This window comes from Alternaria atra (genome assembly GCF_907166805.1).
Source record: "Alternaria atra isolate CS162 genome assembly, contig: 21, whole genome shotgun sequence".
NCBI lineage: Eukaryota > Fungi > Ascomycota > Dothideomycetes > Pleosporales > Pleosporaceae > Alternaria > Alternaria atra.
In genome coordinates this window covers 2,886,310-2,900,387 of record NW_025091319.1, presented here as the reverse complement: position 1 = coordinate 2,900,387, position 14,078 = coordinate 2,886,310, and the positions used below count along the sequence as shown (strand labels likewise).

The 14,078-nt window shown below is 50.5% G+C and overlaps 4 protein-coding genes across 4 annotated transcripts; 3 read left to right on the top strand and 1 right to left on the bottom strand.

Moving 5' to 3' along the window:
• Positions 1-1,565: 1,565 nt before the first annotated feature.
• ALTATR162_LOCUS1363 (uncharacterized protein) lies at positions 1,566-3,946 on the bottom strand (the record flags this gene model as incomplete). Its single annotated transcript, XM_043308959.1, has 4 exons — positions 1,566-2,657; positions 2,706-3,550; positions 3,602-3,769; positions 3,820-3,946. 4 exons carry the CDS (start codon positions 3,944-3,946, stop codon positions 1,566-1,568), a joined length of 2,232 nt encoding a protein of 743 aa, XP_043164894.1.
• A 319-nt stretch (positions 3,947-4,265) lies between these two features.
• ALTATR162_LOCUS1362 (uncharacterized protein) lies at positions 4,266-7,911 on the top strand (the record flags this gene model as incomplete). The annotated part of the gene is made up of 3 exons (XM_043308958.1): positions 4,266-4,404; positions 4,457-7,077; positions 7,126-7,911. 3 exons carry the CDS (start codon positions 4,266-4,268, stop codon positions 7,909-7,911), a joined length of 3,546 nt encoding a protein of 1,181 aa, XP_043164893.1.
• A 279-nt stretch (positions 7,912-8,190) lies between these two features.
• On the top strand, positions 8,191-8,786 carry ALTATR162_LOCUS1361 (uncharacterized protein; the record flags this gene model as incomplete). The annotated part of the gene is made up of 4 exons (XM_043308957.1): positions 8,191-8,205; positions 8,261-8,395; positions 8,448-8,515; positions 8,594-8,786. The coding sequence occupies 4 exons, from the start codon at positions 8,191-8,193 to the stop codon at positions 8,784-8,786; spliced, it is 411 nt and encodes a 136-aa protein (XP_043164892.1).
• Positions 8,787-9,359: 573 nt separating this feature from the next.
• On the top strand, positions 9,360-11,489 carry ALTATR162_LOCUS1360 (uncharacterized protein; the record flags this gene model as incomplete). Its single annotated transcript, XM_043308956.1, has 6 exons — positions 9,360-9,513; positions 9,572-9,816; positions 9,869-9,908; positions 9,959-10,329; positions 10,381-10,711; positions 10,771-11,489. 6 exons carry the CDS (start codon positions 9,360-9,362, stop codon positions 11,487-11,489), a joined length of 1,860 nt encoding a protein of 619 aa, XP_043164891.1.
• Positions 11,490-14,078: the final 2,589 nt, after the last annotated feature.

Genomic DNA, 14,078 nt, shown 5'->3' with positions numbered 1-14,078 from the left:
TGTGAATGTTTAGATAGATACTTGATGATGGCTCTTCAAGTAAGTAAGCCGGATGCCGCCCTCCTGCGCAAGTGAGTAAACCTCACAAAGCATTCCCTCAACCCAAATCACGATCCCCCCTCTCAGCAATACGTGTGTATCGAAAATAGCACAAAAGAGACATTCTCTACCATACCGCGCAAGACACAGGAACATCTACACCGACCAAGCCCGGCAACCGCTCCCTCCACACCAAGTCCTTGCAATTCTCTTCCCTTGGTTCTGAATCCCCACCACCCGCAGAGCCGCCCGTCCTACACGCAATCTCAGCTGCCAAAGTACCCATGTACTCGGTGAACCTACCTTTCAAGCCATATCGTCTACCAACCCTAATGTAGAAGGTACCTCCCCCAGAAAAAGATCACAAATCCACCAAAATGACTATTAATACAAACTACATCGAGCAAAGAAACGACAGCTAATATCACCCCCTCAGGTACCCACAGTGTGCGGCCAATAACATGCGAGAGCAGGGAAGGGCGCCTCGAACGTTGTTTTCGCCGGCGCTTCGCTATTGGTAGGGGAGGCCGCAAAATGGGTTTCCGGGATCATCTTCTTGCTTTAGCCTATCGACCCGCTGGCTGGCTGGGGATGTCAATGTCGTGCAGGTTGAACTTGTTTGATGTTCCGCACTTGCATGCCTTATTTTCGTTCCCATGATGAGTTCATTGGATGAGGATTGCCCAGGGTGATTTATCGGCTAGAAGAGATGAGGAAGGAATGAGAGGATGAGGCGTGTCGCCATCTGAACTGGCAGATGTCCATACAGAAGTACTGATATCGCGAGACACCATACATAACCATGGAACTTCCTTCGCGCTTGTAGAAAGGTCTGGTATTCTTGGGGTGTATGGTTCGATTTTTTTGCCGTCTCTCCAGCCTTCGTTTCTTGCTTAGGTGAGCGTCAATATGGGGACCAAGGAATCATGCCTATGGTATCTACGTGATGATTCGCTACGTGGAATATCAAACAGCCGCCGGGTGGTCAAGGAACAGATGTACTGCGATATCGAACAGGATACACAGCAGCGACTTGAATGTGTGGTAGACTCAAAACCAGGTTTCTGAGATTTGGTATTAGTGTCGCTTGTTGTAAGTACATATTTGGCACGTGTCTTGATCTCGTTGATGCGTACGAAGGAGCTCGTCGGTCTGAGTCGTACCTATGTGCCGGAGCTGGTATCCTTGGGTATACACTTGTAATGTTTTAAAAGTGTGACCACTAGAACCACAACGAATGCCTTGGCTAAGAAGCAACTCAGTTTTTCCGAGTTTTCCCCTGATGCTTAAAGTGTATCCTATCACCTAGCTGATTCAACACAAGCGACGACGGGTCCGTCGTGATCACCGTACATCATGCTAATACTAAAGCAAATTGAACAAGTATCTCGGTTTCATTGCAAGTACCAGGGCGTGTGACATGGCCAACACGCTGCAGCTATTCTGAAATAGTAACGCCCACACGCTCAAAAACACCATAATAGTACACTCCCGCCGACGCTGAATCTTAGCCAGTTCTTAACCCGTTATGACGTTCCTTTGTCCTCGTTATGCCACACCCCTGGATCCTCTGGCCCAGGAACAGGCCCTCCAGGTACGCTTGGTCCAGCAACAACCGCCGCGCCTGCGCTCGCTTCGAAACTGAACAAGAAATAGAACACCATGAAATGCAACGCCAGTAAGTACCCTGCAAAGATATTTCGACTTGTCCGTGTTTGGAGTACGAACTTGGTGACCCGCAGGATCATACGTTCGAAGAGGTGCATGCGCTTCATAGCCCTTGCGCTTTCGCGACCTCGGAACGCGGCGAAGGGACTAAGATTAGATTCATAGGCTGAGCGGTACTTGGTATCAACCGCCGAACCTCCCCCTTCGCCAATGTTGATGGCGGAGGGATTAGGGTTTGCAGCGTAACTCGAGGCGCTGGATGCTGGCCCACGGTTGACCGCATTGTAACTACTTACATACCTCGTCTTCTCATACAAGTCCAGATTGTCCTTTTGCAGCGCGCCAATCTCACTTCGCAGTGATGAGACGGTTTGGTAGGACTTTTGAAGCTCAGCCTCAAGCTCAGAGTTGCGCTTCTTGAAGCGATCGCGTTGGGCAGTGACCATGGGTAGGATACCAGAGCCGCCTCCCATGGGCTCGCCACCACTGCCTCCAGCGCGTAGAGACGCTAACGTTGGGGCTTGCGACGAGTTGTCGAAGCCGGAGATAATGGAGGATGTGGGTGATGAGCGGCCTCGTCGACCTCCAGCAAAGGAGGATTGCGGGTGGCGCGATACATAAGTTCCTGCGACTGACATGCCAGATGGGTCAAAGGCATTTGTAGCTTCTTGCTGGACTTTCTCGAGATCAGCCTCCAATGTCTCGTTGAGTTGTCGTGACTTTTCCAAATCCATGTTTGTGTTAGAGAGCTCTTCTTGCAGAGCTTCAAGCCTGGTCTGAAGATCTTGGTGTGAGACACGCATGACGGTGAGCTCATTGCTGAGCTTCTTGTTGCGAGCAAGTAGGAGCTGTTCTAATGTTTCGCCTTTGCCTTTGCCAGATGCGCTGTTTTGTGAGAGTGCGATCTCGGTAGCTTCGTCGTCATCGTCGCCTGTCGCGAACTCGATTGACTAACACAAATCAGCTGGGGCTTGAGAAGTACCGTTGGAAAAGCATACCTTCAACACTTCTAATTCTTGTTTCACATTTTCGTAATCGCTCCATTTCTGGACTTTATCGCGAAGGGCTTCCTTCTCGCTCCTGAGCGACTTGATCTCCCGTTCCAAGCTTCTCGTCTCAGTTTCAAGCCTCGTTCGTTCGGAGTCTTTTTCGAAGCGCGCATTCTCAAGCTTCCGTAGGAGGGATGAGTTCTCGGAACGTAACCGCAGGAAAGCAGGGTCGTCTTCAACAGCAACCTGCTGTGATGGTGCGGATGCAGACTGGGCTAATTCGAGGCGTAACTGCTCGTTTCGTGCCGTGATTTCGGCCAGTCGATGACTTGTTCGCTCGAGCTCTGAGCTGACGATCTCGAGCTCCGCAGCAGTAGCGCCCCGACCGCCTTCTTCCTCAGTCGCTTCTCCCTGGCCAAGTCGCTGTGAGACCTCGTAACTGGCCTTGAGCTCCTTCAACAGCCGATCCTGGTTTTCAACCTTCTCTTCTAGACTCTTCTCCTTTGAAGCCCAGTTGTCTTGCTTCTCATTCAGCACAGCCGACCATGACGCTTCCACATCCCTGATCTTGCTGTCTCGGCTATCCTCGAGTGTCTTCCTCGCTGTCCGTTCCTGTTCCAACTTTTTGTCAGACTCATCAAGCTGTGTTGTAAGACTCGCTACCGTCTTCTGCAGGCGCTCGTTCTCGGACGTGAGCTTCGGCACAAGCTCTTCGGAGGTTACGAGTGAGTCTACGGAGGCCTCGAGGAGAGGGTAAGGGTCGGGTGCTTCAGAGAGCGGCGAGTAGACTTGGAAGAAGGCAGCCTGTACGGTCTTTGACTGGTTGGAAATGAGATCAATGAAGTTCTGGTATGCTAGGAATCTGGCTTAGCAGAGTTCAGTCAGCTGCGCGCAGTGACACTTACACTTCAAGAGACCTTTGATGTCGCTGAGCTTGCTGGCATCGTCAAGTTTCCGGAAGTCTTTGGTCTTCTGCGCGAGGTCTTTTCTTTGCGTAAGAGTGTCTCTTTGGTGTGCGACGAGGTCTGAGGCTACGGTATCGAGTTGCGGAATGAGCGTCGTGAGATCGATGTCTGGCGCCTTGTTAGCTTTTCCCCACGATGTTTGTCGTAGACATTCGTACTCCTCCACGCGCCAATAGCCCTTTGGAACTTGTTTTCCTCTTCTTGCTCCGCTTCTGCGACAGCCTCTTGCCGCTCAGAGTTTGGTGGTGTCTCGACTCTCTCGTCCATGTCTACTCCGCCCTCCATTGTTGCGCTTCGGTCGCGACCTGTGGGTAAGAGAGAGACGTGGAATTGGGACCCGAAAGGACTGTTAGCTATTGCAGCTCTGGTCAAGCCTACTTGAGTATGCCTTCACGGCGCGTTTGAAATCATGGACCGGTGTTGGTTACGTATGCACGCAGCTTCCCGTGAAACCGCGGAAGGTGCGGCGTTAGGCGGCCCTAATTGGTGGGCTGCGGCAATTGATAGCTCACCAGGCACCACGAGCGCATTCAACCATCCACCATGCGCGTCTCTTACATATCGCTGCCATAGCCAGTCATGGCGCGTGTGATGGTCAACAACAATGGCAGAAGCATCTTCCCTATCGCAGCGACCGCCTCCGCTCGATGGTCCCTACATCCTCCGCAAGCTTGTCGCAAGCCTACCGCTGTCTGCTGACGGCCCCTCTACTGACGCGCGCATCACATGTGTGGAAGTCTGGAGTATGTACGCGTCTTTCCATATGTGCACCATTCCGGGTACTGACGCATTTAGACGGTAACCTCTATGTTGGTACATCCGCCGCTGAGATCATCCACTTTGTCCTACTACCACCGGAAACCGACGACCCTTCCGAAGAGCCTACTGCCATTATCGCCTCTAGATTGGAACCGCCACACAACGACAACAACGGGCCTGGTGTGCAGCAGATCCTGTTGCTTCCCAAGATCAGCAAGGCCTGCGTATTGTGTAACAACACCCTCTCCATATACTCGCTACCCGAGCTGAGCCCAGACTCGACATTCAAACCAATCGGTTGTCTTTGGGTTGGAGGTGTGGACTTGAACGAGGACATCGATGGGTCTGCAGAGGATGGTGTAGTCGTCGTCATCGGCCTGAAGAAGCGGTTGCGACTGGTGCAGATAGCTGAAAACTCCCCCCCGAAAGCGATCAAGGCAATCGAATATGGAGGCTGCCTTGTCTCCGTGCGCCGAGATACCTTCTCATGCGCTGCCGACGCCCACTCGTATGCCCTTCTGGATGTCGTACACCAACAGAAGATAGGCCTGTTCCCAATCTCATCCTTGGACCCAGATGCCAGCGATGTCGGCGGAGCTGCCGAGCATTTAGCAACCGTACCTAGTGCACCCTCTAGAAGTGTCTCTTCTGCAAGTCCACATCCACGAGGTCCAGACGAGCAGCGTGGCCACGCTCGAAGTACCAGTTTAAACGTGCTTGGGCTGGGCGGTCCTTCTAGAACAGCAAGTCCACGGCCTCCGACGCAGCGATATGGATTCGACGTGCCAGAGTCATTGTCTAGGGATGTGTCACCAGCCCCAGCACGTTCCTCTGCACAAGCGTCTATGGGAGGTGAGCAATCTGAGAGATCATCTAGTCATCCTCGTGCCGGTGCAACCTCACCCGACAAACCTCTACCACCATCTCCCCCAGGAGAAAATAGGTTACAAGCTGAGGAGCCTGCGCTACCACAACCGCCGCCGTTCACTCCCTTGAAGCCTCACGTCGCATCACCAAACCCAAACGAGTTCCTGTTGACGGTCGGCACAACACCTTCTGATCAAGGAGTAGGCATGTTTGTCAATCTGGATGGGGATATGTGCAGAGGTAGCATTCAGTTCAGTAGTTATCCTGATGCCATCGCCGTCGACGGGTCAGGGATGGACTTCTCGGCATCTCTCAGTCCAGACATGAACGCCGAAGAAGGCTACGTGCTGGCCGTTGTGCACCGAGAGATCGAGGGCGATACTGCCTTTGGTGTTGAGATCCAGCGATGGGATGTAGACCCAAGTGCTGGAGAAGTTGAAAAGTACTGGCTCGACTTGAGCCCTTTCGGTTTGCCAGTTCACAGCAAAGGCTCCCACATATCGACGCCTATAGGTATGCGCACCGTAGTGCAGCCTTACAACCTCGTGATTCCAGAAGTGGGCGCAAAACTAATCGTTCGGAAACTGCAAATTGCTTCGTCCAGAGAAGTAGCAGGAGAGGCCACACTAGTTGCGAAAAGCCAAACAACAGCCGATCGCGAATTTGCAGAGCGTCTGTCCAAGCTACAGTCACAGACTGTCGTCTGGGCTGGTGACCAAATATGGTGGACGGTACGCAACCCATTGGTGACCCGGTTGGATTCTCGAATTGAGGCTGCACAGTATGCGCTGGTCGGAAACGTGGCACGCATTCAGCCGGATAGGGGGACCATAGAAACGATTTTGGGCGACATTCGAGGACAGGAACCGCGCAACGAGTCCGAATATCTCAGTCTCATATACATTCGTCAAAAGGCCTCGCTTATGCTTTTCATGGACGTGGTCCTGCGTACGAAGGCCAACATCATCATATTTGAGAACGAGAAGCGCATCACAGAACAAGCGCTCATCGAGGGCGAGATAGATCCGCGAGTTGTCTTGAGCCTGATGCCGATTCTCTGTCAAGAAGTCGTCCAGGGGTCAGACGGCATACAGATTTACGGCGGCATCACAACGTTAGTGGAACATTTCTTGCAACAGAATGACCTCGCAACCATGTCGACAAACGTCAACGGCCCTTTTGGTGACAATTTATTGCACTTCGTAAAACGCTATCTTCAGTTTTGGAGAAGACGCAAAGGAATGGCAAGTGTGACTAACGACCCCTCAGTGTTCAGGACTGTCGATGCGGCGCTGCTCCACATCCTTCTTCTCTTGGATCAAGGCAGCCCAAAAGGTACTTCCAGTCCAGGCGCTCAACGAGCAGAACTCTATGACCTAGTAGATAAGGAGGTAGAGTGTTTCGACCGTGCTGTTGAATTGCTAGAGCAGTTCAAGCGTCTCTTCCTACTCAGTCGCTTATACCAGGGCAACTGCAAGGCTTCCGTCAAGGCGTCCCACGTGCTGGCGACCTGGAAACGAATTCTGGAAGGCGAAGAAGACAGGGGAGGTGAACTTGTAGATGGCGAACAGAAGGTGCGCGACTATCTACGCAAGATTCGGGACCAGGCACTTGTAGAAGAATACGGCGCGTGGTTAGCAAATCGGAACCCCAAACTTGGTGTACAGGTATTCGCCGATGATCAGAGTAGAGTCAAGTTTGATCCTACCCGAGCTGTTCCTTTGCTGAGAGACAAAGCGCCAGGCGCGGTCAAAGACTACCTGGAGTATCTTGTCTTCGGCCAAAAAAAGGTACGCCTATGGACATAGTTTGGTGGCTTCTACTGACACTGGCTACAGCATCCTCAGTATGTGAATGAACTCATCGCTTTCTATCTCGATAGCGTCATCACAGAGCTTGAAAAAAACATCGAATCGCGAGCGACGCTATCGCAAAGCTACGAAACATACCGTATCCTGGAGCCGCCCAAACCAACATACTTCTCCTTCATAAGCGACAATGCTCTTGGTGCAGATTGGTGGCATGCGCGTATCCGCTTGCTCCAGCTACTAAGTGAGACATCGTCTTACGATGTGAACACTGTTTTGTCACGCCTGCGGCCATATAAGCAAGAGCTGGTCTCCGAGATGATCATCTTAAATGGTCGACAAGAACGACACGAGGAAGCGTTGAAATTACTCACCCATGGTCTTGGGGACTATAACACTGCTATAAGCTATTGTCTGTACGGTTACGCCTCGATACATCGACGTGCTACGCCTGGCGCACCCCCCGTTTCACATAGTCAGATACCCACTCGTCCCGAGCAGTCACGCATGTTTGGACACCTCCTGAAAGAATTCTTGACCATCGAGGACCTTTCACAGCGTGTTGAGCGCACAAGTGAACTTCTCGAACGCTTTGGAGGCTGGCTTGATGTCGCCGATGTGTTGGCAATCGTGCCGGACGACTGGTCAGTAGATGTGTTTTCTGGATTCCTGATACAGACACTACGGAAGCTAGTGAGAGATAAGGCAGAAAGTGACATTGTGAGAGCTCTCAGCGATGCGCAGAATAGTCAGATGAGCAGCGAACTAGTGGAGAAAAGAGACAAAGTGGGCGCTGCGTTTGAGAACGCGGATTAGTAGGAAATTTATATATATAATGAAGGCGTAAAATGGGCTGAAGCACACGTAGCAAGCTTGAGTAATCTACTCACTCAACATGGGTGTCGTTATTGATCCCCGAAGTCCACTGCACACGGGGCTCGCGCGTGCCTTACGATAGTCTTGGCATTTTCGTACCCGAAGGCACGAGCAACGCCGGAGTGTAGCCACCAACGCCTATCACTTCGCTTTTAGATTCAATTCAACTTCAATTCAACCCTGTTCCCAGTATATCACCCACAAGTGCTCGGCGTCACGATGCAGCGCCGTATGGTAAGTGCCGACAATTTTTGCATCGTGTTCCGCGATTTGGCGCTAACGGCGGCAGCTCACCAAAGACGAAGAGGCCTCAGCGCAGAGTGAGGACCTTGAGGTGCGTCGTGAGGATCAAGAGAAAATCAACAAGTTCAGTTCGCTGCACCAGAAGGAGGAGATTCTCGAAGAGGAGCTCAGGGCTAAGATTGTATGCTGCCAAACGCCGCCCCTCGTCAGTTTTCAGTCTAACATGAGCGCAGAAGGAGAAGGAAGACTTAGAAGAGATCTCGGGCGAACTCGAGCTCGTCGATGAGGAAGAGAAAGTACCGTAAGTTCTTTATGATCCGCTGTGAAGTGGCCTCTCGTCAGACGTGGTCAGGTATCATGAAACTAACCAGAGCCACAGATACAAAGTGGGCGACTGCTTCGTCTCGTTACCACAACCGCAGGTTCTCGAACTTCTAAGTTCGTCAACAGAGACCATTGACGGCGAAGTAGAAGCACTAAAATCCAAGCTTGAAGGTATCCAGGAAGAGATGGGAGAGTTGAAGAAGGCGCTTTATGGACGCTTTGGACGCAGCATCAACCTTGAAACATAAACAACGCAGAGTTCACGCGCTTCCAGCATATGTTTGCCAACGGGAAACCCATTAGCCATCAGGAATCAATACATATTCAATCCGAAAGTTGTTTTCCGGAATTTGTCAAGTTCGGAATCGGCGTTCCTAATGCTTGCCATCGGACTAGACTGATGCGCAGACAAACGAATGTACATGACTCATTCCAGGCAAGCTTCCAAACAATGTTCCGATCTCCCTTGGAGCCGCGCTTCGGTGGTTACGCCGATACACACCACGCCCTACGGTGCCTAGTTTCCCATGAGCAGCTAAACAATACCCGTCATCCATTCGTAGGTCAAGCCCGACTACTCTGAATTGGGTAGCGATGTGATCGACAACCATGCGTGCAGCCACATCATTATCAATCAAGGGGAATGTGGCACATACTAGAGCACCTCGGATAGCTAACTTAAGTGCGCGGGGTCAGCCGTATCCACCTTAGACCGTAGTCAACTGTATCAATTCCTGGACTCTCATTGTTTTCATAAACTTGTATGTTGTCTTGCTGAGGCTCCAGTGCTGCCAGACAAGTGCGTCATTCGGTCAACCACTATGGAGAGCGCCGATCTGGAAAGAACTTATTCCCGAGAACAGCAGGGCTTAGGTCCGGGGCACGAGGCTATCACATCGCCGGTCGCTCTTGTTCGGAGTTTTACATCAAAGAGTCAGAAGAGTTCAACAAGTCGACAAAGCTCAAGGAATCGCAGTACGCATATTATCTGACTGTGATGTTGGGGCTGCTTTTCACTAACGGGTCACCATAGCCGGTGTAGAAAGCTCACGTGCTGCGCGGCTGAGGGAACTTGAAAAAAATGCCGACGACCTTTCTGATTCTGACAAAGAAGATGCGATCGAGAAAGTTGCGTCACGAACACCCTCAACGCTGAGTTTGCCTGGAAGGTCGAATGCTTCGTCGGTGACGTCGAGTGCTCACAATGGCTATGCAAGTAGGCGACATATCATTCGCTTTGAAGATGGAGATCCCGAGAACCCTAATAACTGGGGTCGCGTGAGTTGCTGCGTTCGTAAAGGAACTGACACGAAGCTAATGAGCAATGCAGTGGAAGAAGATCTACGCCCTTATTGTCGCCATTATGAGTGGTAAGTATACCAATCCACCTTTAGCAGCCAAGCACCTGACCACTAAGTAGTCATGAACAGTACCATGACGTCGAGCCTGGCAGCCGGTGCTGCAGTCCCTATATCTCGTCATTTCAACGAATACAACGAGTATAAGCTCATTTTGCCAACGTCAATGTACCTTGTCGGCTATGCATGCGGTCCTATGCTTTGGGGTCCGCTCTCGGAATCGTACGGCCGCAAGGGAACAATGGTAATTTCTTTCGCCTTTTTTACAATCTTTTCGATCGCTTCAGCGCTTGCGCCAAACTTCGCGGCGCTAGTCATCTTCAGGCTGCTAGTAGGCGTGGGAGGTAGTTGTGCCATCAGCGTTGTGGGTGGCATATGCGCGGATATATATCACAATCCCAAGTATCGTGGTAGGAGTATGGCTATTTTCATGGTGAGTTTCTTCAACTAGCAACATATAACATATTCTGACCTCGTATACCAGGCTGCGACAACTTTTGGCCCTATTCTAGGTCCTTTAGTCTCAGGCTACATCGCCGTTGTCTCCTGGAGCTGGGCCTTCTGGGTCGGAGCCATCTTCGCCGGTGCAACATGGCCGCTCTTCTACTTCTTCGACGAAACTTACGGCCCAACAATCTTGAAGCGGCGAGCTCAAAGATTACGCAAAGAAACACGCGATGAGAGTATTATAGCGCCGCTGGAGCTAGAGAAGACAGATTTGAACCACATCATCACGGTAATCTTGACAAGACCATTACGCATGATCTGCTTCGAGCCTCTGGTACTCTTCACTTGCCTGTATCTAAGCTATGCATGTAAGCCAAGGCACTTACCTATACATGAGGACGGCGTTGTGCTAATGCCTACTTCCCAGATGCCATATTCTACATCTTCCTACAATCTTACCCAATCATCTTCCAAGGCATATATCACTTCAACGCAGGCGAAACCGGCCTCGCATTCCTCCCCATCGGCGTTGGCGCAATCATCTCCGCTGGTATCTATTTATCCTGGGATTGGTACCTGGCACGCGCCCAACGTCTAAACCGTCCTTGGTCGCAGAATGAAGAAATGCGTCGTCTACCTTTAGCATGTATAGCCGGCCCGTTCTTTGTCATCAGTGCGTTTTGGCTAGGCTGGACGAGCCGAGAAGGCATACACTGGATCGTTCCTACTCTCGCTGGCATCTTGTTCGGTATGGGGTACTTGTGTCTTTTTATGGCGTTACTCAACTACCTCGTTGACGCATACGAAGTTTTCGCTGCAAGTGCCATGGCCGCCGCCTCACTATCCCGGTCTTCTTTTGGTGCTGTGTTGCCCTTTGCTGCCAAGCCAATGTATAGGGCTATGGATGTGGCTTGGGCAACCAGCTTACTAGGCTTCTTCAGTCTGGCGCTCTGTGTTGTGCCGTTTGTGTTTGTGACGTGGGGTGGTAGGATGCGGGACCGAAGTAAGTTTTGTCAGTATCTGAGGCAGAAAAAGAGAGAAGAGGAGGATGAGAGGGAGAAAGAGAGGGAGAAAGAGAGGGCGGCATTGAGGGCCTGCGAGATCAAAGCTAAGACGAATAAGTTCAAGGAAAAGGAAGATGTATAGGCTATGATTGGATGATGACGTTTGCATGCTACACACTGCAGATCAGTAAACCATGGCAGCAGGCTGTGGACGCCCCTAATGCTATGCTTAGAGACTACCCGGCGAGAATCCCCTTCGGTTCTCAAGTGTCAATTTATCTACATAACTATGCAGGAGAGTGTTATGCCACTGTCCTCTCCCCTTATTCTGTATATTAAACACTGGCCACTGTTAATCACAAAGGTTTCTTCGTTCTCTGGCTCCAAAACGCGACAGGATGAAGCGAAACACTATTCAGCCAATCGTCAAAGAGCATTTTGTGTGCTCTAACATCTTAACGATCGAGTCTCCTCAACGAAATATATTCCGAGTCAGGGTAAGTAACAGTAGCAAAAGACACCGCAAACCGAGTGCCAATATCACCACCATAATCACAGGAATCATCGCTGCGACCGTCCCAGTGTACCAGGTCTGTCCCATCCTTACTATAAAGCCTACGACACCAGAACAGAACGATAACATGGCTGCGAATCTCACTGTCAAGATCTTTGGGACGTCCCAGCCAGTAAGATCGTGCCCGCGCGCTTGTGGCAGATGACCTATTCCTCGAGGATGGGGATTAAGTAGGTGATGGACCAGTAACTGATGACATCACCCTTATTACAGATAATCATTGAGGGTGTTGTATCGTGTACAAGCAACTACACTATAAGAAATATCAGCTGGAAGCCATGATGAGTGAAGCGATTGTTAAGGGACCTATATCAGCACGACGACACTAATGAATTTGTGAATAAAGCTCGATAGCTTCGCGGGCCATGTAACAAACAGTTGCACCGGATTGCCGACCAAATACAAGCTGAAGACATGGTTACTCATCATGCTGATTGCTAATACGAAGAGGAAGGAGTATTCAACGCTTCCGACCGCTTGTAGCACGTGTTCGAGCAAGGCGGCAGATATTCATTGCTATCGGCAAACCCAGCAGCCCACTCAGTACTCGACCATAACGGACGCGAATCCATCAGCGCAGGTTATGGCAAAAGCTGAAAATATCTAGAGTCCCGAAGCGGCAATGATGAGCATTTCCCATGACGGTGTCTTCACGGGAAAGTAAACGAAGTAATCGGCTGAGACGGCCACCTAGCCTGAGCCGCAACTGGAAGCTATGCCAGCAAACGAAAGCTCGAGACCAGCTTACTTAGCTCTAGATTTGGCGACAGGAGAAGCTATGTTGGTGAGACTTGGAGCTCTGGCGGCGTAAAGGTTGATGCAAACATAGATCCACTCAGTATGTGGCTCCAACAAAGCTCGTTCTTCGACACTATGAACGGACAGCAACGCGTGATGTTTCTGCAACATTACCTCAAGCAGCGAGTCTCGAAAAAATACCTGCAATTGATCTCGCAGCTATCAGCGGCTTCCTATAGTATCGTCAAACCATCGCTGCCGAATTCAAAGGAGCCGCTACAGCCTCTAGCTACTTCTGCGTCTCAAATCATGGTATCAATGATGCCAATATTGAGGAAACTACTACGAAGTGCCGCTTGTTTGCCAACACACCTGGATATGCTCCATCATCTCTATTCCGGCTAGCATGCAATAGCTCCTTTTATACTCAACCCAAAGAACTGAAACATGCCATTCGGGTCGCCCTCTCGACCAACTACAACGGTTACTCAGCCACCATTCAGGTCACGTTTGATTTATTGAGAGCGTTGAAAAAATGGAGTCATTACGATGGTGTTACGATCTGAGTTACGACCCCACACGTTCCGCGTCGTCGTTACCATCAATTCCAAACGGGATTCTTATAGGGACGTGGGGAGAGAAATTTTTATGGGAAGGAACGAAGCAAATTCCTCACTTCAAACACGCGTTAATGGACTACTGGTAAGAACTTCTTGCGCTCGCACGCTGTTACATTTCCATCTTGCACTTGCGCTCGATTTGGATGAGCATTACTTTGACCGTCTGGTCACCTGTCCTGGCGCTGGAGGCGATACAAATTTTACCCTGGCAAAAAATTGATTAGTGGCTTACAAATGCTGACCCGACATGAAGAGTAGTTCAAAGTGATACCCATTCCTGGCACGTTTGTGGTCAGCATCGGAGACTTCCTCCAACTTGCAAGCAACGACTGGTTCGCGAGCACGGTGCAGAAATTGTTTTCGAGATTTTAAGATGATCGCATCAGTATATCTTTCTTCTTTGGCTCCAACTGCAACGAAAGAGTTAGAGCATTGGACAGCTATATCAGTAATGGGGAGATAGCCAAGTACGAGCCCATGAGTTCTGTGGAGGTATGATTAGATCGTCTTTCATATATAGTTCGTGCGAACATGCTACTTAGTGGTTGCAAACTGGTTTCAGTCAATCGGATACAAGGAAAGATGACTAGAAAAAGGCTATCGGGGATGTTCAGGCCGCGAACTCCGCGCACGGCATTTGGAAAAACGCTTGTGTTCCTACGGGACTTAAAAGTCCGCATGGAATACACATTGTGGAAGATGTTAGGTTATGCTGTCGTGGGATCCCAGAAACCTAAGATTCAATTTCTGTGACGGTGTTAAGATAGAGGGGAGGACTGCGCTGAATTGACTATCTGAG